The 20,956-nt window shown below is 57.0% G+C and overlaps 1 protein-coding gene across 1 annotated transcript; it reads left to right on the forward strand.

Annotated features, from left to right (window-relative positions):
- The first annotated feature begins 13,245 nt into the window (after positions 1-13,245).
- NKX6-1 (NK6 homeobox 1) lies at positions 13,246-16,204 on the forward strand. Its single transcript, XM_075422206.1, has 3 exons — positions 13,246-13,843; positions 14,505-14,677; positions 15,625-16,204. The coding sequence occupies exons 1-3, from the start codon at positions 13,246-13,248 to the stop codon at positions 15,874-15,876; spliced, it is 1,023 nt and encodes a 340-aa protein (XP_075278321.1). The 3' UTR covers positions 15,877-16,204.
- Positions 16,205-20,956: the final 4,752 nt, after the last annotated feature.

The raw sequence follows: 20,956 nt of genomic DNA on the forward strand, positions 1-20,956 counted from the left end.
GCTCAGAGCTGCCAGCAAATAACCCAGACCTCAGCGACCTGGCCCAACATTTTCTGCAGCCTGGGAAAGCTCCTAACAAGCACATCCCTGCACTTCCCGCAGGTGCCCGAGGTGAAGACCCATCACCTGCCGGGGCCATGTTCCCCCCTGCCCCGTGCTTCAGTTATCCACGGCAGGCAGATCTGCCTTGCCTGCTTAGCAGGGAGCTGCCTCTCTGCTGTGTGCCCCGAGCGACGTACAGAAGGGGGAGTTCTCCCCATGCAGACACAAGACTGAAACCCTGACATTAATACAGTTGTCTAAGCCCTGCGTTAAAGCACTTACAGAAGCCGCTTATAGCCTCCCGACAGAAAGGCAGCCTGCTAGGGGCTGCTGTCCTCTCTGCTCACCAACAGAAAGGCCCTTGTGCAGGAGAGAAGCAGAGTGGGGCTGTTTCATTGCTGCTGCAGCAGAAGAAAATGGAAGGAACTGGTCCCCTGTCTGCTCAGAGGCTGAGGAACAGAAGGTACCTGGCTCAAAGTGCCTGCTGGAAAGAACTGCACATGTACAGATGTAACACTGAGGAGCCCTATTGCTGGCAGTCTCAGAAACAGCAGCTGATCGCAGCTTTTGGGTGTTTTAAACGGTAGTACTAGTAGTGTGCAGAGCAAGTGAGACAAGTGGAAAATGTCAATAGCTACTGGTCAGCATAGACAGCAATGTCAAAAGAGGTCAACAACACCTCAGTATCCCCATGGCTAATGTTAATTATGGACAATATTGTAATGTGCTGCATTTTATCAATTTATATTCTTTTTGCATCCCTAGATCATTATAAAGAGGATAACCCCAAGCCAGAAACAAGTAGAGAGAACAGTGATACAACAGCCTCAGATCACGCTGAGTGTTTGTTCTCCAAAGCACAATGTGTGCTAGTAATGCCCTGTGGTCCCCTGACAAAACCAAGAGCTGCAAAACGCTGCCCAGCGCTGCCTTGAGACGGTGTGTGGGAGCAGGTCGCTGAAGCCGAGGTGCTTGGGGTATGCTTGAAGCTGAAATTCCAGGTCAGGAGCTCGTTATTACACAACCTCTGCACTCTGAAATGAATCCTCCTCCAGCAATAAGCACTAGACTCAGATGCTGAAAAAAAGGAAAACCACACTGGAATACAGTGGTGTATGTGTCAATCAAGAGGCTGCTTTTCCCCTTCTAAATTAATACAGCATGAGCTCTAATACTGTCTTGCTGGGTTTAACAAAGCCAATGGTGCTTTGCCAAGGCATGCTGAATAGAGCATACATATCTATATTTTAGTAAATTAAATCCACTGACAGCACTGAATTGTTCTTTTGTGTTTAGTTAACGTGACATGTAATCTGTTTACGTTCATTAGTCTGGCATAAAAATATCATAGTCCATGGTATTTGTGGTCAATAATTATTTGCTTATTCCTTGCACATTTGAACTTTATAAAGTAGGCCACTTGTATGCCAGAAAAAAACAAAAAAACAAACTGACCTCATTATTTCCAAATTAAGCACCAAAGTCTGAGGAACATAATCTAGTAACCACTGTGAAAGGTCTGGCTGCAGAAACCTTTGCCCAGGCAGCTGTGACCTTCTGTTTGGTCCAAGCGGATGAGTATTGCATGGCTGCTGAGTTATTCTTGATCCTTCTTTCTTACCATAATCCCTGGGATTCTCTTGGTTTTTCCAAAAAATAGTGGGTGTTTGGCAAGCTGCTGCTGTTTTCATATAAGATATGAAATTAATTCTTGAACTTACTTGTTGCAGCTGTCTGTACATGCCATGAATCTGCAACACACCTTTCCTGTGCGATTTCACATGCGCTGTGTGTTATATTATCCGTGCAGATCCTTTCTTTTAATAAAAACTTTTGTTTGGAACACCATAACTAGTTGGCTTGCAACTCTTCACGGCTGGCAGGGGTACCTTTTGCAAGGAGTGTGTGGGCATGGAAAAAGGCGGGGACAAGCCTGATGAGGAAACAGACTGGCTGATGCCAGGAGTAGAGACCTTTGCAACTCCGGCTGGGTAAGGCTGAAGGGGTAATCATCAGGTTGTTTAATGGGACTTAAGGCAATGCTCTGTCAAAACATGTGACTGCCAGAGAGAAAAGAGGAGCTGGCTCCGGTCTAGAACAGTGCCACGAAACCTAGCACTGACAGAATCAACTGTTCCCCAACAAACTCAGTCTAAAGTCTTTGGAGAAATTAGCTTACTCTTTGGGTGTTTTGGGAAGGACTGAAGATCTCTCCACCAATATCTCTCCACTCTCTATGAAGTTTCATAAGATGCTTTTAAAAAGGGCTCACTAGATACACAATAGTTCCTTCCAGTGAGCCCATAGCTGGGGCTCTCGTGCAGCAGCTCACCAGCACCTTCACAGTGAGACCAGCCTGGTGGAGACTCGGGGGGTGCTGGGACACCCAGTCCACCACTGGACAAGGTCAGGAACCCTAACCCACCGCCTGCAGTGGGCAGAGCAGGACAGAGAAGGAGGAGACCTATGCGCCCTACACAGCCCCTGTTACTCTGTTTGGCAAAACACCCTTAACAGGAGAAACTTGTCCAAGCAAACTCATTGTGCCCAGTGCACTTTCCAATGGTTTCACTGGAGGTGGAGACCATTTATTTTAACATATGTATGGGTAGCACCAGCCTTAACACCGCAAATGCATCTAACAGCCAGCTGTCTGCACCTGCAAGAAATAATCCCTTCCGTGTGATCTCAAGGGGACAGTGCCCGTGTCCAAACTTTATTCTCCCTCTTCAGGCTCAGGTCATTCTGGTTCTTTCTATGTAACTGAGCAGACCACAAAGCTCTCCAACAGCTGGGCTCTCAGGGAAGGGGCATTCCTACCACTCTAGAGCAATTCCCATTTCATCCTGTTGTAACAGACACGTGCTCCCCCACCTGCCAGATAGGAGGCTGAGCCTCAGCCCCATCGGTGGGTATTTTGCCACATTCTCATGCTGAAGCAAAAGCTGTTCTGCAGTTTCAGCAACATCTTCTCCCATTCTCAGGTCAGAGTAATGCCTCCATGTGAAGTATTTACTGTTTACTTGATTAGTGGTGCACGGAGCACAACTTGCACTTGTCTGCTTTCTGTCACTGGATTTGTTCCCCTCCTTTTCATACCGCTTTCAGGAAGCTCTATGTCATTTCATTTAATTGAACTCTACTATTACCCACCCTATTACTTTCCAGTTCATAAGAAAAGTTCATATCTAAGCTATGAGCAGGCATATCACCATTGATTTTTAGCAGTTTATGAATATCACTCTGTTTTGCCAGCAATATCATTTTACTGTCTTATCTCAATGGACAGATGGAGCATTACGGCACACTCGGAGTGTATTTTATAAGTGGCTAGCAGGTGGCAGGATCCAATTAAACCAAGTATTACAATCATGAGCTGGAAAGGTTGCCCTGTAAAGTCCTGGTTTGCTGCCATTTTGTTGTGGTAGTCTTCAGATCAGAGTACATCTTGTGCTTTACAAACGTGCTCCCACATACATATTCACTTAGGTGAATTCTCTGAGAGTTATCTTCCAGTGGTGTAGTCATAAAAACACACTAGAAATCACTACCTGGTTGTACCTTTGGCATCTTTGCCATCTTTCTCCAAACCCGGTGGACTGCGACTGTGTTACATGAGACCCTGAGATCTTTACTAAGGGGCTACATGTTGAGACAAGTGTCTTCCCCTCACCTAAAAAGAGCCAAGAAAACGTGAGCTACAAAAAATGGAGATTCAAGGCCTCTTCTCTTTTTTAAGTTTTCAGGATTGTGGTTGAAAGCCCCTTAGCAAATCTTGATGAATGGATGTATGCCACAGCACTCCTGTTCCTGACCCTACTTCTCCCCAAGTCCCCAGCGCACACAGGGGCAGCTGTCAGCAAGTTCTTCTTGTGCCTCTCTTTCTTACCTGGAGGTGCTAGATTTATTGGAAAAGCACTTGATCCTGAACAGACAGCTTCTTCTAAAGACATGCACCATATGCTAAATGGGCTAAGGATGCTGGGGTCAATCAGCCTACTACCTGTCCCCCAAGCCTCTCAGCTGGCTGCCTGCCTCAGGCTGAGGTCATGGTGAAGGAGGGATCTGCAGCACCAGAAGGATCGGGTACTAGTTGCCCGAAAGAGGCATCAGTTCTGCTTCTCAGCATTTTTAGCTCCCTCTGTGGCTCTGACCAAACTGGCCAGTCCTCAGTCAGGTACTGCTGGGAGAGCAAGAGCCAAAATGGGAATGGAGAGCAACCACAGCAAGTGGCTTTCTACTGCTTCTACTGTTGTGCCAGATGGCTGCCTGTTTGCTTGAAGCCTGCAGTGCAAAGCCAAAACAGGAGAAATAAGTCCAGAACCGTATCTTCAGGCTCCCTTACTCTTTGATCCATTTTTTTTTTCATACAATTGCAAACTAAAGGAATTCCCTGTTTGCCAGTACAAGAAGACTCACTTGCAGCCAGCCAACGTGTTCAGAAGGTGCTTTCTGAACAGCACCCTTCATGCCACCATGACTGCTAACCAAAGCTAGTACTGGAAGAAATTATTTCAAAATAGCAAAGCATCAAGAACACACCTGGACACAGAAGAGACAAAAACCCTGGGTATCTTACTGCAGCCAAGCATTCCCTGCTGCCCTGTCCCCAGTACCAGCAGAAGTTCATGCAAGCTGCAGAACGTGACCTCTGTTGACACCACTGGTTATGACAGGTGAGAAGGAAAGCATGAATGTGAATAGAAGCAAAAAATAAACCCCTGAACAACCATTCTTTCCTAAGGATATGGCTTATTACAGAAAAATCTGACCAACAGTCTTCCTGCTTCCCTCAGCAGTTCCCAGGCTCCACAGCATCCTCCCTGCCTTTCACATCACACCTCCAGAGAGCAGGTCCACCCATCCTGCGCTTCCCTACGGCTGCAGGGCCAGCCCGGCAGACTCTGTCACGAAAGGCACTTTGTCCTTTCGCTGGAGAATGGGGTTGAGCCTGGCAGAATTCACCACATCCCGAGACCTCTAACGGTGCCACTCATTTCTCCATGGCATAGTGCTCGCGGCCCCTGTAACAAAACCCCATGCTGTTGTTGGGGCTGGGAAGATGACCTGGAGTTTGCAGAGCTGAATAGTGGCATGCATTGATGGGAGGAAGGGAAATAACTCCCTCCTACTCCTCAGCCACCAAGATGCTCTGCTCCAGCAAATCCAAAGGAAAGCCATGACGCACACCTAAAGCAATGGTGCAGCCTGCAGCCCAGGCCCCACCCAGGAAGAGACGCTCTTGCCCCTTCCCTTATGGCACAGCACCTTCTGCTGGCACGGGGCAGGCAGAAGCATCACGTCGTTCAGGATTATACAAACAGTTATGTATATTCCCTTATTGTGTTCTAACACAGTTTCAGAGAAAGCAGCTGTCCTCTGTGCAGAAAGGTTTTACCTTACACGGTAAGGTTTTACGGTGGTGGGAAGGAGAGCACTGGGTCTGTTCTGCTGCACTGCTGGCCTGGGCAGCATGCAGTGACTCCCCTCAGTACTCGCCCACACACCGAGACTAACCCGCTGCTTGCCTTCTTGTCACTGGCTTGTGCCAGGCCGGGACCAGCATGGCCAAGACAGCAGGGCCTTGCTGAGCACCCCCGGGTTCAGAGAAGTGAGGCAGGAGGCTTGGAGCAAGAGAAGCTCAGCGTGACCTGAGCGTGTTACCACGATTCACAAGCAAAGGCCTTAGGGGAGGCAGTTCAGACAAAGCTCGTTATTAAGGTAAAACCCCCGTAGACCAGCTGAGGTGGTCTTTTTAGCAGGCTGTAAGAGAGGGGCTGAAAGCATCAAGCTTCCACCTCCTTCCTCATGCCCTTCCTCTTCCAGCCTGGCTCTTTGGGAGGCTCGGCCAGGAGAGCCAGGTGCTTGAGACGGCCCTTGCCGCTGCGGGGCTAGAGGGGGGCTTCCCTCCGCCGGGCCCTGGGGAGAGCGGAGAGGACCTGCCGTGCCCTGCGGGACGTCTCCCGCGCTGGGCGGCCGGCAGGCAGCCGGAGCGGGCAGCCGGAGCGGGCAGCCGCGGGGAGCGCTCCTCGCTAGGTGGAGCTGCCGGCGCGCCCGCCGCCCGGGAACCCGCCCGCCACCCCCAGGGGCGCCCCGCCCGGGCCCCGCGGCCCTCCCGGAGCCCGTACGCCGCTGACGGAGCCCGCACGACGCGCTGTTACGCGGAAGCTGACATGAAGCAAGCAAGGGCTTTTCTTAAACAACGTCGTGCTGCAAAGTATACCGCGCTCAGTAATTTTCTCTATCATTTAGTCCGAATCCACTAATCAATGCAGCCCTGTCAGCCTTCAATGTGATGGAAAATGCTAAAATATGATTTTCTAAAAATCATAAAAATGTGCACATAATAATAACTACTGCTGCCACTTTCTCCCTCCCACCCTCATTTAGATCATCCATTTAAAGATTTCCCGTTCCCTGACACTGGACCACCCTCTGCCAACGATTTCTAAGCAAAGCACTGTTTGCTGATTTCCATGGGGTGCTGCCTGAAGATCAATAGCCGGCGATGGCCCTACCACACATATACTTGTCTCACAGAGTAAAAGAAACTACATAAACGCTCCAGATATGCCAGTTAAATTTCCATACACTTTTGCTGTTAATGTGAAACCAAAGTAAAGCCAGGCATTAGTGTGCACTTACAGCATACCTGGTTATCCACATCAAGAAAGTGCTCACACGAATGCCAGGATAGTGCCTGGACCCAGACCCAACCACCGCAGCCGTGTGGACACTTGTTGCCCTGCCTGTGCTTGAGTGGCTCGGCTGACTGACCAGGGCCAGGTGACAATGCGTGAACTTCTGTTGGGTCTAAATTGGCATCTTTATCCACACCCTGTGTGCACATGCACCGCACAGCGGGAAATTTCTGTGCAGCAGTGCACAGCAGAAAGAAAAAGGAAGGTAACTTTGAAAGGGTGGAACCTTCACAGCCCTTAGGCAGAGATAAATGAGGGAAACGGAGCACCAGTGCTCCTTGTGCCTGCTGTTACACACCTGGCCTACGACACACATACTTGTACAACACATACATTTCAGCGTGACTGTTATACAACAGGTTTCTAAAATGGTTTCCTCACCTCCGTCTGATCAGCCACATGTGCCCACTCCTCGTGGGGTTCCCCAAGCCCACCTGGAAACAGAGCAGGCCACTCAAAAGCAATCACACTTCGGACTGAGGTGGGCAGAGGCAACAGCAGTCCCTGGGGCTGCTGCTCCCATTTCCGGTGGAAAGAGGGGCCATCCCTACCACAATGACTGGTGGCTAGAGGGAAATACCTTGTCTGAATTGCATGGGAAATACCTTGTCTGAATTGCATGTCAAATCACGGGCACATCTCTGCCAGCTGCAGCTCTCGGTAGCACCACATGGGAACAGACAAGCATGGCAACGTTGAGAAATCCCTTGTGTGCAGTTAGGATAAACGCAGACTTGGTACTCAGTAATGCCACACAGCTACTGCTAGCGGGGCTTCGGAGCCAGGATGCCAGCGGAGCGCTGGGTGCACCTGCAGCAGGCTCCTGCAGCCACATTACATAGATATACGTGGCTCCCAGACCACAGCGTGACAATGGAAGCGGTGGGCAGTCTTCGGGGCTGTAAGCTGGACAAGCTTCAGGTAAGGGTTGTACTGCCAAGGGGGGAGCGTGCAGCGAGGGCAGAGCCTGAGCAGGGCACGGGCTGGGGGGTGCAAGAGGGGTTCAGAGCAGGACTGCGCCGAGAACGGTCTCTGGCGAACCTGTGGATCGATCCGGGACAGACGGATGCTCTGCTCTTGTAATCGTCTCCTCCTGGCTTTCCCCCAGCAGGGGTCAGGCTGGCCCAACGGTCACAAATCAAAAGTAGAAGCTACTGCTCTGCTCCAGCGTCACATACTTTCAATGCTCCAGAAACGAGAAAAACATTTTCCTTTACTGAGGATGCAGAAAATACTTGAACTTCTCATTTAAGAAAAGCGAAAGAAATATTGAAGTGGCAACAGATAGATGACTGTTCGCAGCAGCCTGCAGCACCTTCCTTGTCCTTGCGGCTGTTTTGAAGAGTCAATGACCAGGTCCTGTTTCCACTCAGTCTCCTTACAGTCTCAGCCTCCATTTCCAGTTATTCTGGATATACTTCAGCATAAATGGAAATGGAAGCTCGGCCAGGATGTGGGGACCGCAGCGTTAGAGCAGCAAAGTGACACGAGCGTGTCCTCAGAGCTGAGGGGAAGCCCGTGGGGAAGGCAGTGTTCACAGCATCCGCCACCGGCAGGAAAGGGGAAGCTGTCACCCACAGAAACAACTCCTGTGTGGTCAGACCAAATAAGTAATGCAAAGCAATATCATTACTAGGTTGATGTCTCCAGTACAGCCCCTGGCAGCATTTTGTGGCCCTTGGCACCTGAAGAGCAACCATGGGGTCTGCAGTGGAGTCGCCTGCGCAGTGATGCCTCTGCCTTTGCCTGTCACCAGAGGTCCACAGGCAGACACTCTGGGACAAGAATGCTAAAAAAGCAGGTGAGATGTATCCATAGGCCTGGCTCCTGAAAAATTTGCTGGCCAGCTTTGCCTCGGTTTATCACCTAGTGAGAGAGGACACAGAGGATGGCATTTCATGCGTGGAATTTTAATCATAACTTTATTATATTTCAGTGTATCATTGGCTTGCGATTTTGTAACCTTACAAGAAATTTCCGTTTCCGTATCTCCATTAAATGTCTGATTCATTGTCTTGGCTTGAGGTAACACCTCAAAGCTACATCACTAAAGAATCAGTGCTCTGCATTAGATAAATATAAGACTGAGTGTGATTAACCTATTAACTATTTTTAATTAGCTTTTACTGTTCTTCAGTGTTTTTGAGGAAGCAGAAAGAGAATGAGAGCACGCTGGTACTATAGAGCTGTATAGAGCTAGCATATGGACCACGATCATTCATCATCATTGGCAGGAACTCTACTGTAGGGAATCTTGCAACAACATCACAATTTTCCTGCTAGAGTGGATGCCATAATGGACACATTTGCAGCATGAATGATGGGCAAGAGTGAAAAATTTTAAATCTTTATAGCGTTTTTATGCTCTCTCTTCCTTTTTAGTAATCAGATCTTGATTAAGAGTTGGAATTAGCACCCAGAAGAACATTAGGATTTCCTGGCTCAGTTCCTTTCCACCATGTAGGGCAGGCGACAAATGATTCAGTGGCTTTACAGTGCTGCTACAACAAAAAACGGGTCTAAATACCTGCCTATCACTTCAAGAAAGTGTACCCACTGCTTGCTTGCAATGAAGAACATACGGTAACAGCAAAGCATTTTATCTGCTAAATAAAGGGATTACTTGATTTAGGTTCTCTCCAGTATTTCCTCAGGTAGTCCCACCCTCATTCCCTCACTCTCAGACCTTCTACGGGCAGCTGCTGTCCTGTGCTGACAGTAAATTGCCAAGCACTGAACCACCCCTCCCTCGTGATGAGCACCCATAAGGAAACAAAAAAAAACCACCAAAAACCAGAGGGCACCAGATCTGCCCCTGTTCCTGCACCTCCTTCCCCAGCCATCAGCCAGCCAGACCCCTCTCCCCGTCACGCCGGCTTCCTGGGCCAGCTGGGCAAGGTGGGGTCCTTGGCATCTGTCCCCACTGCTGGGGGGGCTGAGAGGGCTCTGGGCAGGGCAGACATAGCCCTCCCCTGGAGGCACCGTCGCGGGCACGGCCCGTGGCACGGTGCAGCAAGCTGCAGCTCGGGGCTTGGTCTCACCCGCTTGAAGAATGTCGGACCCTGCTGTGCCAATGCACTTTGGACCTTTTAATTGTAGGGGTTCTCATGGCGGGTTTTTTTTTCACTTTCAGATATGCTGGGATCATTCCAGCCAACGTGAATTTCAGAGGCTCCAACACTCATACTTCCTACACCTCGAGCGAGCAAACGAATAGCTGCCGCTTTTTCTGACCACGCTCTTTCTGTACACCTCTTAACTCATCTCTCCTTTGCCTCGGCTCTGTGCGACCGGGGTCTCCACCGCAGCTTCAGCCCCTTTCTCCTGCCGTCCCTGCGCCGCTGCCCGCCGCCCCCTCCAGCCACCCAGGGTCCCCCGCCGCCCTCCGGGGGCTCCGCCGGCTCCCTCCCCGAAGCTCAGCGGGGTCTCCGCGGGCCCTGCTCGTCTCTGGTGGCTTTGCCCCCCGCCCTCCGCTGCCCCGTCCCGCAGCCCGCCCGCTGGCTCCTGCTCCCCCGGCGGCGGCTCTCCCTGCCACCGTCTGGCCCGGTAGCTGCTCTCTCCGCAGCAGGGCGGTGAAGTGCTCCCCGTGAGACCCGGCGGCGCGGGTGAGACGCAGCCGGGTGTTAACGAGCAGCCCCCGGCCGCAGCGGACCCGTTCAGCGGCCGCCTGCGCTCAGGGAGCGGTTTGGCCACGGCGTCTCCAGGCTGCGGCTTGTCCACCCCACTGGGGAAGTTTGTTACTGGGGTGGGTGCTGTTGGCACCGCTGCTGCGGGAGCTGCTCGCGGTGGCCCCCCGCCCGCTGCCGAGCGACGCAGCACGGCCTCCGGCTGCCGCCTGAGTAGCTGTGCCCGTCTGCGCCGGTGCTTAGGGAAAACAAAAACTGGGGGTGGAAACGGAACTAAATACCAATATTTTTAAATATTTCTGGGTGACAGCTATTAAAGTCACAGAAAGGAGGTGATGTCGACGGCTGCTTTTGAAGCCGAGCTGTTTCTCAAGCACGGGCGAGCCCCACCGGCGCCATCTCACCTGTGACGCTCTTTTTAGGAAAGAAGTCGCACGAGGCGGCCCCCAGCTAAGCGCCCGTTCTCAAGAAGCCATCGGTCCGTTACGGAAGGCGGGCAGGAGAGGCGGTGTGTGCGGAGGGGCTGTTTTGTTCTGCTTTCCCGAGAGGACAAACCCAGAGATCCCGCTTCGGCTGGGCAGGCAGCGGGCAGCGAGCGGGGCGGAGCGGGGCCGGGGCCGCAGGCCCGGGCGGCGGCGCCTGGCGCGGGTCAGCCGGGACTTCCCTGCGGGCTCAGGCCCCGCCTCCCCCCGCCGCTGGCGCGGGTCCGCAGCCGAAGCCGCTGCCGGGGGCCGCCCCGGGCAAAACTCCCTCGGGGTGCTCCGAGAGGGGGGAGGCGGCTGGTGCGGGGCGGCCCTGTCCGCCCCCGCCCGAGCCACAGCAGGCGGGTGCAGACCCCGGCTCCCGCATCGTCTCCTCCGCAGGCGGGAGGGAAAGCAGCTCCCCGTGGGGCTGGCCGCTCGGCGGGGCCGCTCCCGCTGGCCTCTGCGCTTCCAGACCTGGGTGTATTTTTCTCTTGCCTATTAAAATGCAAATCGGTCACTTTCTCTGCGGGGCTGGCGGTGCGGGGCTGCCGCAGCCGAGCGCTCTCTGGCTCCACCGAAACCGGCGGGAAAGGACTTTTTTGGGTTTACTTTTAGAATATTTGAGGAGCGACCGAGGGACAAAAGGAAAAAAAAAAAAATCAAAGCCGGAGACTTAAACGGGAACAACTTCGAGGCGCAGTTTGTGTGGCTGTGCAAAAGTTACGGCGGTGCAAGATCCTGCCCTAAGCGCCCTTTCTCCAAGTGTATTTTTTGGCGGGTTTATAAATCAAGCTGAAACACTTTTGAGCAACAGGGGTTAAGAAATAGAAGGACGCACCATCGCAGGTCGAGGATCAACGTGCTTCTGCTTTATCTAAGACCCGTAATTAAAAAAAAAAAAAAAAAAAAAATCGAAATTCCACACCAGTCCTTTTTTCCACGCACTCGGGCACAGACAGCAGAGTAAAAATTGTTTAGGGTGATCTCGCACTGCCGGTGTCTCCGTGGAACGCTCTTTAGGGGCCGCAGGGGATTCTTCCCTCCCAGCCTCCGGCGGCGGGGAGAGCCGCGAGGAACCCTGGGCGCCGAGGCCGAGTGCCGAGGGGGCTCGGTCACCGCGGGCCGCGGGTGTGCGGCACTGGCCAGTGGCCGGGCGGGGGGACCGGGGGCTCGGCACAACGAACAGAGAGCACCCATGCGGGCCCAGAAGCGAGCGGAGAGGGCCGGGACGGCCGGGGCAGGCCCCGGGGGGGAGTGGAATCGAATGGCTCCACTCTCTGGAGTCGTTCCCGGGGCACAGAGACGGTGGGAGGGAGGGAAGGAAGGAGAAAAGAGAGTTTTAGATATGAATAAAGAGAGAGAGAAAGAGAGAGAAAGACATGTGAAAAAAGAGAGAGGAAAAAATAAAATGTGAGGGGCGAGGTAAAAGAAAAGTACAGAGAAAAAGAAAAGGAGAGAGAAAAGGAAAAAGAAAAGGAGAGAGAAAAGGAAAAATAAAAGGAGAGAGAAAAAGAAAAGGAGAGAGAAAAGGAAAAAGAAAAGGAGAGAGAAAAGGAAAAAGAAAAGGAGAGAGAAAAAGAAAAGGAGAGAGAAAAGGAAAAAGAAAAGGAGAGAGAAAAGGAAAAAGAAAAGGAGAGAGAAAAAGAAAAAAGAAGATAAAAATAAAAATAAAAAGAAAAAAGGAAAAAGAAAAAGAAAAAAGAAAAAAGTGAAAGAGGAAAGGAAAAAGCGACGAGAAAAGGGAGAGGAAGAAGGAGAGGAAAGAGGGAAAGAAAAAGGAGAGGAAAAAGCAGAGGCGAAGAGAGAAGAAGAGGAAATAAAAGAAAAGCAAAGGAGAGGAGAGCAAGGCGAGACCGAAGTTGGCGGCAAGGCAGGCGCGTCCGTGGGTGGGCAGGGCCGCCCACCGCCCCGCCCGCCGTCGCCGCCGCCGCCGCGCCCGCTGCCGGCCGTGCCCCCGCTAAAGGAGGCAGGGAGCGGGGCGACGCGGCAGAGCGATTCGAGCCGCGCCCGCAGCCCCGACAGCCGCGGCCCGCTGGAACAGCGCCGGGAAGGATGCGGGACGCCGGGGCGGAGGCAGGGGCGGCCAGCGCGGCCCCCGGGCCACTGTGACCCCCCGGGTCCTCGCAGGCACCGGGAGAGGCGATCGACGCGCGTATAGGCACCCCCGCTGGCGGCAGCAGCACCGCTCTCGCCTCCGGGAGCAGCCGCCGAGGCACAGCCCCGATGCCCGGCGGGGCGGCGGGGTCGCTGCTCGGGCGCGCAGCTCCCCGCTAGAGGCGGCGGCGGCCCCCGTGGGCTGGATGCGCGGCGCCGGTGCAGGCGGCACCCCCGGGCCGGCCGCCGGGGCCCTGCGGCGCTAGGGGCCGGCCGGGCCCACCCGCCCCGCCCCGGCCCGGCGGTGGCGGTGCGGGGATGCTGGCGCTGGGGCAGATGGACGGCGCGCCGCGGCAGGGCGCCTTCCTGATGGGCAGCCCGCCGCTGGCCGCCCTGCACAGCATGGCCGAGATGAAGGCGCCGCTGTACCCCGCGTACCCGCTGCCCGCCGGGACCGCCTCCTCCTCCTCCGCCTCCGCCTCGCCCGCCTCCGCCTCTCCCTCGCCGCCGCTCGGCTCCCCCAGCCTCAAGGCGCCCGCCGCCCCGGGCGGGCTCTCGGCGCTGGGCTCGGCCGCGCCGCAGCTCTCGGCCGCCACTCCGCACGGCATCAACGACATCCTCAGCCGGCCCTCCATGCCCCTGCCGGGCGCCGCGCTCGCCTCGGCCGCACCCTCCGCCTCTTCGGCCGCGCCCGCTGGGCTGCTGGCCGGGCTGCCCCGCTTCGGCAGCCTCAGCCCTCCGCCGCCACCGCCGCCCGCGCTCTACTTCAGCCCCGGCGCCGCCGCCGCCGCCGCCGCCGTGGCCGCCGGGCGCTACCCCAAGCCGCTGGCCGAGCTGCCCGGCCGGACGCCCATCTTCTGGCCGGGGGTGATGCAGAGCCCGCCCTGGAGGGACGCCCGCCTTGCCTGTGCCCCCCGTGAGTACCTGGCGCCGTGGGGCAGCGGGGGGAGCGGGCCCGGGAAGACCCCGCCGGGCTCCGCGACCGGTGTGGGGAGCCCCCGGCGCCGCGGCGACACCCTCCCGGGCCCTGCCGTGGCCGAGTCGGCTGGCTCTGCCCCGCTTGCTTTTGTGTTTCCGTCTCAAGTTCGCTTCGCTCTCTAACCCCTTCCCCCTCGGTCGGCGCGAAACCCCGTCACACGTCGGTGACTGCCGGCGACGAGCGGAGCCCTCTCGGCGGGAGGCGGCCGCGCTGCCGCCTGCTTCCACCATCCTCGCGGGGGGCTTTCGGGGCTGGGGCCGCTTTCAGGGGCGCGCACAAACTTTCCCCGACCAGAACTCTCCGTCACGGCCCGCTTGCACTGGCCGCGGCTTTTTTAGAAAACGATATCGTTTGCCCGCTCAGATATTCGATCCCTAAAGGAAAAATAACGAGGGGGAGCCGGGAGGCTGGCGCCGCCGCGTTCTCCAGGCAGCAGTTTCGTTGCAGACCCGACCCCCGATCCCCCCCTCCCCCCCCCCCCCCCGCCCCGCGGAGAGAAACCCTCTGGCCCACAGGGCCGCTTGCGAGCGAAGCACTTTCCCATATCCGTAGATTAACGTGTCTGTCCGTGCCTTCCCTTTCTCTCCCCCCCCGCCAGATCAAGGCTCAATTTTGCTGGATAAGGACGGAAAGAGAAAACATACCAGACCCACTTTTTCTGGCCAGCAGATTTTCGCTCTGGAAAAGACTTTCGAGCAGACGAAATACCTGGCGGGCCCGGAGCGAGCCCGGCTGGCCTATTCGCTGGGGATGACGGAGAGCCAAGTGAAGGTGAGAGGGGCGGCTCACGCACGGAGAGGTGCGGGGCTCGGGGAACGCAACGCGCCCGGCTCGGACCGGGGAACAAAAGGGCCCCGTCGCGGAAAGCGGGCCGGTCCCGGGCGGCGGGGGATGCTGCGGAGCGAGGGATCCCCCGGCCGCTGCTGGCGACTCGCCCTTCGTTACCTGGCTGGCGGGGCCGAGGAGGATATTTCAAACCGTATTTTATTTAAAAAAACAACTGAAACACAAGCAAGACTAAGTAGCCCGGTGCGTTCACCCTGAACGCCACGGGGATGGCCGCCGCCCTGCGGCGCGGCGGGGGGGCGGGAGGGGAGCGTAGCGGCTCTGTCCCGCACCCCGCACAAAAAGTCCCGGCCCCTTCTGGGCAGGGACCGCGCACCCCGCTCGCCAAGCTCTCGGTTAAACTCTGAGCTGTGAGCACCGCGGAGGCGTGAGGATCTGGGAGACCGGGCTGAACCTTGAGGGGACGTGCGGGGAGGGCTTTGCTCCGCGGCCGCAGGGACACGGGGCGGGCTCGGCCGGAGGAGCCCCTCGGCAGTGCTCGCGCTTTGAGGCTGGAGACCCTCCTTTGTCACTGCCCCCACGGCTGCGAACACATCGCTGCGGCCTCTGCAGCGACAACGACTCCCTCCCCTGGGAGCGCCCGCCTGGAGAGTAAATACCTCTGGTGGGGCAGGGGAAGGATCCAGCCCGAAACGCGTGTTCCCCGCACCCCGGGCAGGAGGGCGGGGGGGGCCCGGGCCTGCCGCGGACCTCGGGGGGCCGGGGGCGGCTGTCGGCCCGCGCTGGGCGAGAGCCGTGTCGGGACGGGTGGTCCCGCCGCCGGGAGCGCGGTGCCGCGGCTCTCCGCGGTTTTTCGTTGACGGGGAAACTGTCTGCTCGGCGGCGGGTGGCGGTGAAAGTGGTGACGGTGGTGCCGGTGGCGGCGGGGGCAGGTCTGGTTCCAGAACCGGCGGACGAAGTGGCGGAAGAAGCACGCGGCAGAGATGGCGACGGCGAAGAAGAAGCAGGACTCGGAGACGGAGCGGCTGAAGGGCGCCTCGGAGAACGAGGAGGAGGACGACGACTACAACAAGCCCCTGGACCCCAACTCGGACGACGAGAAGATCACGCAGCTGCTGAAGAAACACAAGCCGGGGGGCGGCGGGCTGCTGCTGCACCCCCCCGAGGGGGAGGCCTCCGCCTAGCCCGCGCCCCACCGCCTTCGGAGATGTACAGATCTATTTTTCTAGACTCTACGCGCCCAGGAGAGGGGGGAGGAGGAGGAGGAGGGGGAGCAGAGAGGACTGCGGCGGAGCGGGCCCCGGCGCCGCGTGTTATTGTAGGGTCGCGAGCGGCGGGGGGCTGCCCCGGCCCGGGTCCCGCTCCCGGCGGCCGCCTGTTGCCGTCTCTTTTAAAATAAACCGTGAGTCACCGCGACCGCAGGCGTTCCTTACTGTGAATATTTAAAATGTAAAATACCTTTTTTTTTTGTTTTTTTTTTCTTTTGTACAGCGGGGGCCCAGGGGTGCCGCCCGGCCCGCTCCCCCCCCCCCCCCCCCCCCCCGCTCTCCGCGGGCGGCACCGGGTGCACCCTCGGGGCCCCGAGTCAGCGGCAGCGGGGCCGCCGCGGAGAAACCCGCCGTGGCTGCCGCCGGCGGCCCCTCCTTCGGGCCGACGCTGCCGCCACCCCGCGTGCTATTTATTAGTATTTTTGGAACACTTTCTGTTGTGGTCGTCGTGCAGAGGGAGGGGGGAGTGGGCGAAGGTGCGGAGTTTGCTTTCACTTACACCGTTTCCAATCAGTCGCGCGTTGAAGAAGTAGCTGGTGGTAATTGTCACAACCACTCTCAGTCGAAATATAAAATTCATTTAGTTGCTGTAACTGAATTTAAAGTGTGTTTTCTTTTGTATCATACGGAATACTATAGAATGTAAATTGTTTTCTTTTTTAAGCTAATAACGATGATACATCGTGATATAACATCTTAACATTTATTAATTTATATTAAAAATAATTTGATTTGTAAAGAGAAGAAAAGACCTTTGCAAGACCAGTTAAATGTAATGCACTTTCTGTTTAAAAAAACCCCGATAAATCAATTAAACCAGTTTAAAGACGTCTGCTGCCTTCACTAAAGTGTACAGATAATCTGATCTCATCAGAGATTTAAATAATGAGACCACGGTGCAGGAGGAGAAAAAAAAAATATAATTTTCAGGATCTTTTGTTCGATCTCAGTAGTAATTTTTTTTGTTTTGTTTGGGTTTGTTAGCCTGTTTTTTTTTTTTGACGATGCAAGTTGTCCACTGTCTTGCGGGGGTGGAAGAAGGATACAAATGAAATAAGCGGCGGCTTGTCTGGAGACGGGGCTGGCGGCTCCTACCCGCGCCTGTCCTCGCGTGAGCGGCAGGCAGAGTTTCCACCCCGCCCCCGGAGCGGTTCGTCTCAGCCTAAATTAGCCTGTACGAACTTTTTAAGCGGCGGGTGGCACAAGCTGTTATCGAGGGCTGAGGGTTACCGTCATTATGGGAAAGAAACTGCTTTCCGAGAAGAAAACGGCAAACAAAATAAGACCCGGCTAAGCGTCTGGAGTAAATAGACCCGATAGACCCAATACTGAAACAACTGGTTCAAATTGAAACTCATTATCCAGACGCGATCATTTCCATATCTAAACAGGCCAGAAACAATCGCGCTTTTTTTCACGGCTGCAGCAGAGCAAACAGAAGCGCTGACAGGAGAGAGAAAAGGGCCAGTTATTATGGAGGAAAAAATAAATAAATCAGTATTCTTCTGTAAATTTGTGAATCATTTTCTACACGGGGGGAGGGGGGGGGGGGAGTTCAAAGCTGTTTTATTCCGCTTTCGGCTTAGACAATGCCGGGGCCGGGAGGAGGGAGCGAGCCCCGGCGCGGCGCGGCTGCCTTGGCGCGGCTGCCCGGGCTCTCCCGGGCCGGGATGCCGGGGGCTGCCCGTCACCCACCGACCCCCCCATATCTTTCGCGGCGCCCTGTAAAGGCAGGGAGGGAAAGGCCGGGCGGTTTCCAAGGTGCCGACTCGGCCCTGCCGGCTCTCGCCGTTACGATTCCCCCGCGGGTTTTGCGGGGCCATGGGAAAGAAATGAACAGACCGCGAGGCCCGGGCCGCCACGGCGGGGCCCGGCCGCTGCCGGCCTGAGCCCGGCCGGCGTGAGCGGAGCAGAGCCGGGCCGGGCCGCGGCGGCCGGGTCTGCCCGCTCCCGGCCCGGGCGGAGATGACCGGGCCGCCGTGAGTGCCTACTGCCCCGGCGCACCCCTTCCCCTTTTCCAGTAGCACCGGCGGAGGCTTTTCCAGTTAATTTGCTTCTGCGCAGAGACTCAGCCGGGCGCCGACCGAAGTTGGCACCGGCAGCATGGAACCGCAAGGGAAAAAGCCCGGCTCCGATCGCTCTGTTGGGCTGGTTTTGTCCGGGGCGCCGGGGAAAAAGAGCAGGCTGTTCACACGAGCTCGTCGCGGCCCCCACTTCGGGGCACGTTTTGGGCACCAAACCCGGCCCGGCGGAGAGGCGCAGGCACCCTCTCGCCCGGGGGAGGATTTTTTAGGAGGAGATCCAGCAGCTGACCTCGGGACCGCTGCCACGGACACCGCGGCGAACGATTAGCAAACAAAACGCCGGCGGGCTTCGCGGGGCGTGAAGCTCCCCCCTTGCACGGGGCCCGGCCGAGAGCAGCCGCGGCTCCGGCGCCGTCCTTCAAACACGCGGGTGTTTGTTGCGTGACTGTGTGAACCCACGCATAACGACGTTAAAGAAGTCCCGCAGAACCGTGTGTGTGGAGACTGATGGGCCGGCAGAGCCGCTCTCCCGCAGCCGCGCCGCACCCCGCCCCGGGCCGAAACCTCCGCGGAGAGTAAGCGGCCGCGCACACGCGTGGGGAGCGGCAGGCGCCGGCCGCGCGGCGAGGTGGGCGGTCCTCGGCCGAGCGGTGGGAGACCACCGCGGGCTGCCCCCGACAGCTCCCTTCGCAAACAGCTTTTGGCTTTCCTTATGTGACAGAGCCCTCGCGCTTAAACCGCAGCTCCCTTCCGCTCGCGTGTGCGGGATTTCCAGGCTCGGGGGACATAAAAGCGGCTCTTCCGGGGTTTACCCTGCCCCGGTCCCTGCCGTGTGCCGGAGAAATTCCTGCCCGTGCAATCCCAGGGTACCGAAAGCATCCTCCCTGCTTTCCCAACGCCGCTGCCCTGCCGAGCTTCTTCGCAACGCGAACCCGCCGCTGTCTCTCTCCGGCCCCAACGACCACCATCGCGGGCGGAGGAAACTTTGTTTTGCTCGCAGAAACGGCCCGCAAAGGCCGACGGCACCGGAGGGCTTCGAGGAGGGGTGGAGGGAAGGGCGAGAGGGGAGGCACGGGAAGGGAGAAGGAGACCCAGGGGCCAGCCCCGTCGCCCGGTGCCCCGCTCCCGGCCGGCAGCTGCCGCCCGCGGGCCGCACGCATACGGATGCGGGACATACGGCCGCGGAAAGGACCCACGCTGTTGTGCCACAGGATCCCGATGCCGGCAGCCCCGGCTTCGCCCCGGGGGACGCGGGTTAGACGGGGCAGGGGCGGCCGCGAGGGAGGCAGGAAGGGCTCTCCCCCCGCAGGGTAATGAAGGGGCCGCTCGCCTCGGGGCATGTGCGGGGGGGGCCTAGCCCGTAAGTCAGTGCCACCCGGCCGCTGACAGGCCCTGCACCAGCGCCGTCCCAGCCCCGAGGCCTTGGGCTCTCCCACCCCCTCAGCAGCTCTCGCCCAGGGCCCGCAGCGGAGGCGGCAGGGGGGGCGATGCCTGTACCCTTGCCCGAGGGGTCCCCGGACCGACAGCCATCTCGGGACACCCCGAACTCTTCAGCGAGGGCTGGCCTCTCCCACCCTTCCCCTCGCGCGCGTTCGCCTTTCATGAGTTCCCGAAATCTCGTTATCGTTCACCAGTCCTCAGTGACATTAATTTGTGACGCTTCCCGCACCCAGCACGCGCCGTTCTCGCCCCAGCTCTCCCGCTGTTTGCCGCCGCGACGTCGTTTGGTGCAAGACTTTTTTTACGCGCGTGCCAGCCGCCTCGGGGCTTTGCTTTTGGCACCCCTTCCCTCAGGACAGGAGTCGTCCCGCACCCCAGAGAGCCCTGGGTTTGGAACGCGGGTGGTGGACCCGGCCCCCCCGAGCTGTCTTCCCTCACCGAGGCGCTGGCAGGGACAGCCGGGCGCCGGCAGAGCCATCCCACGTTCAGAGCCCGCTCCGCGGCACGCAGATTAAAAAGTTAGCTCCCTCCTAACTGCGGCTCCGCGTTTACCTCCCGCAACGATAGGTATTGTGCGGATACGTGTCTCTGGCAGCGTTTACCAGTTGTCTCGAACAGCGGTTACGAGTCTGCGGGAGAGACGCAAACATCTGCCGGGGAGCGGGTGCCGGCGCTGCCGCAGGGAGCGGCGGGCACCCCGCACCCACCCCCGCACGGCACCCGCACCCCGCGCCCGGAGGCGGCTCCAGCAAACGATTTCGGAGAACAAAGTTATCTGTACCACAACGGCACGGGCAGGCAGCTCCGCAGCGCACCGCTCGGCTCCGCGCCTCCCGGGGGTTTCGGCCCGGCGCTGTGGGGAGCGCCCGGTGCTGGCCCCGCGGCGACAACCCGCGTCTGGGCACCCAAGCGCGTCCCGATAACAACGTCCTCGATCATTTGTTAAAAGTCGTGTCTAGCGAGCCCATATAATTCTTCTTTATGCAAATACATCAATGTCAAGCCATTAGTGTATTGCTCGAGTTTTTTATTAAAGTGCATTCTTTTTAATCCGGCTCACTAAAATACGAGCCCTATTGCTCAAGAATTATAGCAAATATTAGAGTAACATATGGGCAACATGCACTCAGAAAATAAAAACCAACAGATAAAGTGGCAGGGTCACAACGGGGAGCAAACACTTAACAAAATGGTCGCGGGGTAATAGATTTTCCTCCTGCTCCCCCGGCACTGGGGTGTCAGGAGGACCCCGCCGGCGCGGTGGCGGGGCGGCTGTGCCCGCAGCCCGGAGCCATACATCCCCGGCCGGACCCACGGGGGCTGCGGGCGCCCAGCCCTGCCCCACCGACACGCACCTCCCCCCCCCTTCCCCGCCCGCTATCCCGGATTTAATGAGAGTTGCTCGCATCCTCATCACCCCAGCATGGTAATTGAGCAGATCTATTAACTTGTTACACTAGATTTGTTTAAAGAGACTATTACACAGTCATTTAATCAATTTGTTACACTGGAGGTCCTGACTTATAAGACAC

This window comes from Opisthocomus hoazin, chromosome 5 (assembly GCF_030867145.1).
Source record: "Opisthocomus hoazin isolate bOpiHoa1 chromosome 5, bOpiHoa1.hap1, whole genome shotgun sequence".
Classification (NCBI taxonomy): domain Eukaryota; kingdom Metazoa; phylum Chordata; class Aves; order Opisthocomiformes; family Opisthocomidae; genus Opisthocomus; species Opisthocomus hoazin.

Bases quoted from the DNA above. Each gene is read 5' to 3' on its own strand.
- NKX6-1 (XM_075422206.1), top strand. From the start codon at position 13,246: ATGCTGGCGCTGGGGCAGATGGACGGCGCGCCGCGGCAGGGCGCCTTC. The intron at 13,844-14,504 runs GTGAGTACCTGG...CCCCCCCGCCAG, and splicing joins CCGCCTTGCCTGTGCCCCCC to ATCAAGGCTCAATTTTGCTG. The intron at 14,678-15,624 runs GTGAGAGGGGCG...CGGCGGGGGCAG, and splicing joins TGACGGAGAGCCAAGTGAAG to GTCTGGTTCCAGAACCGGCG.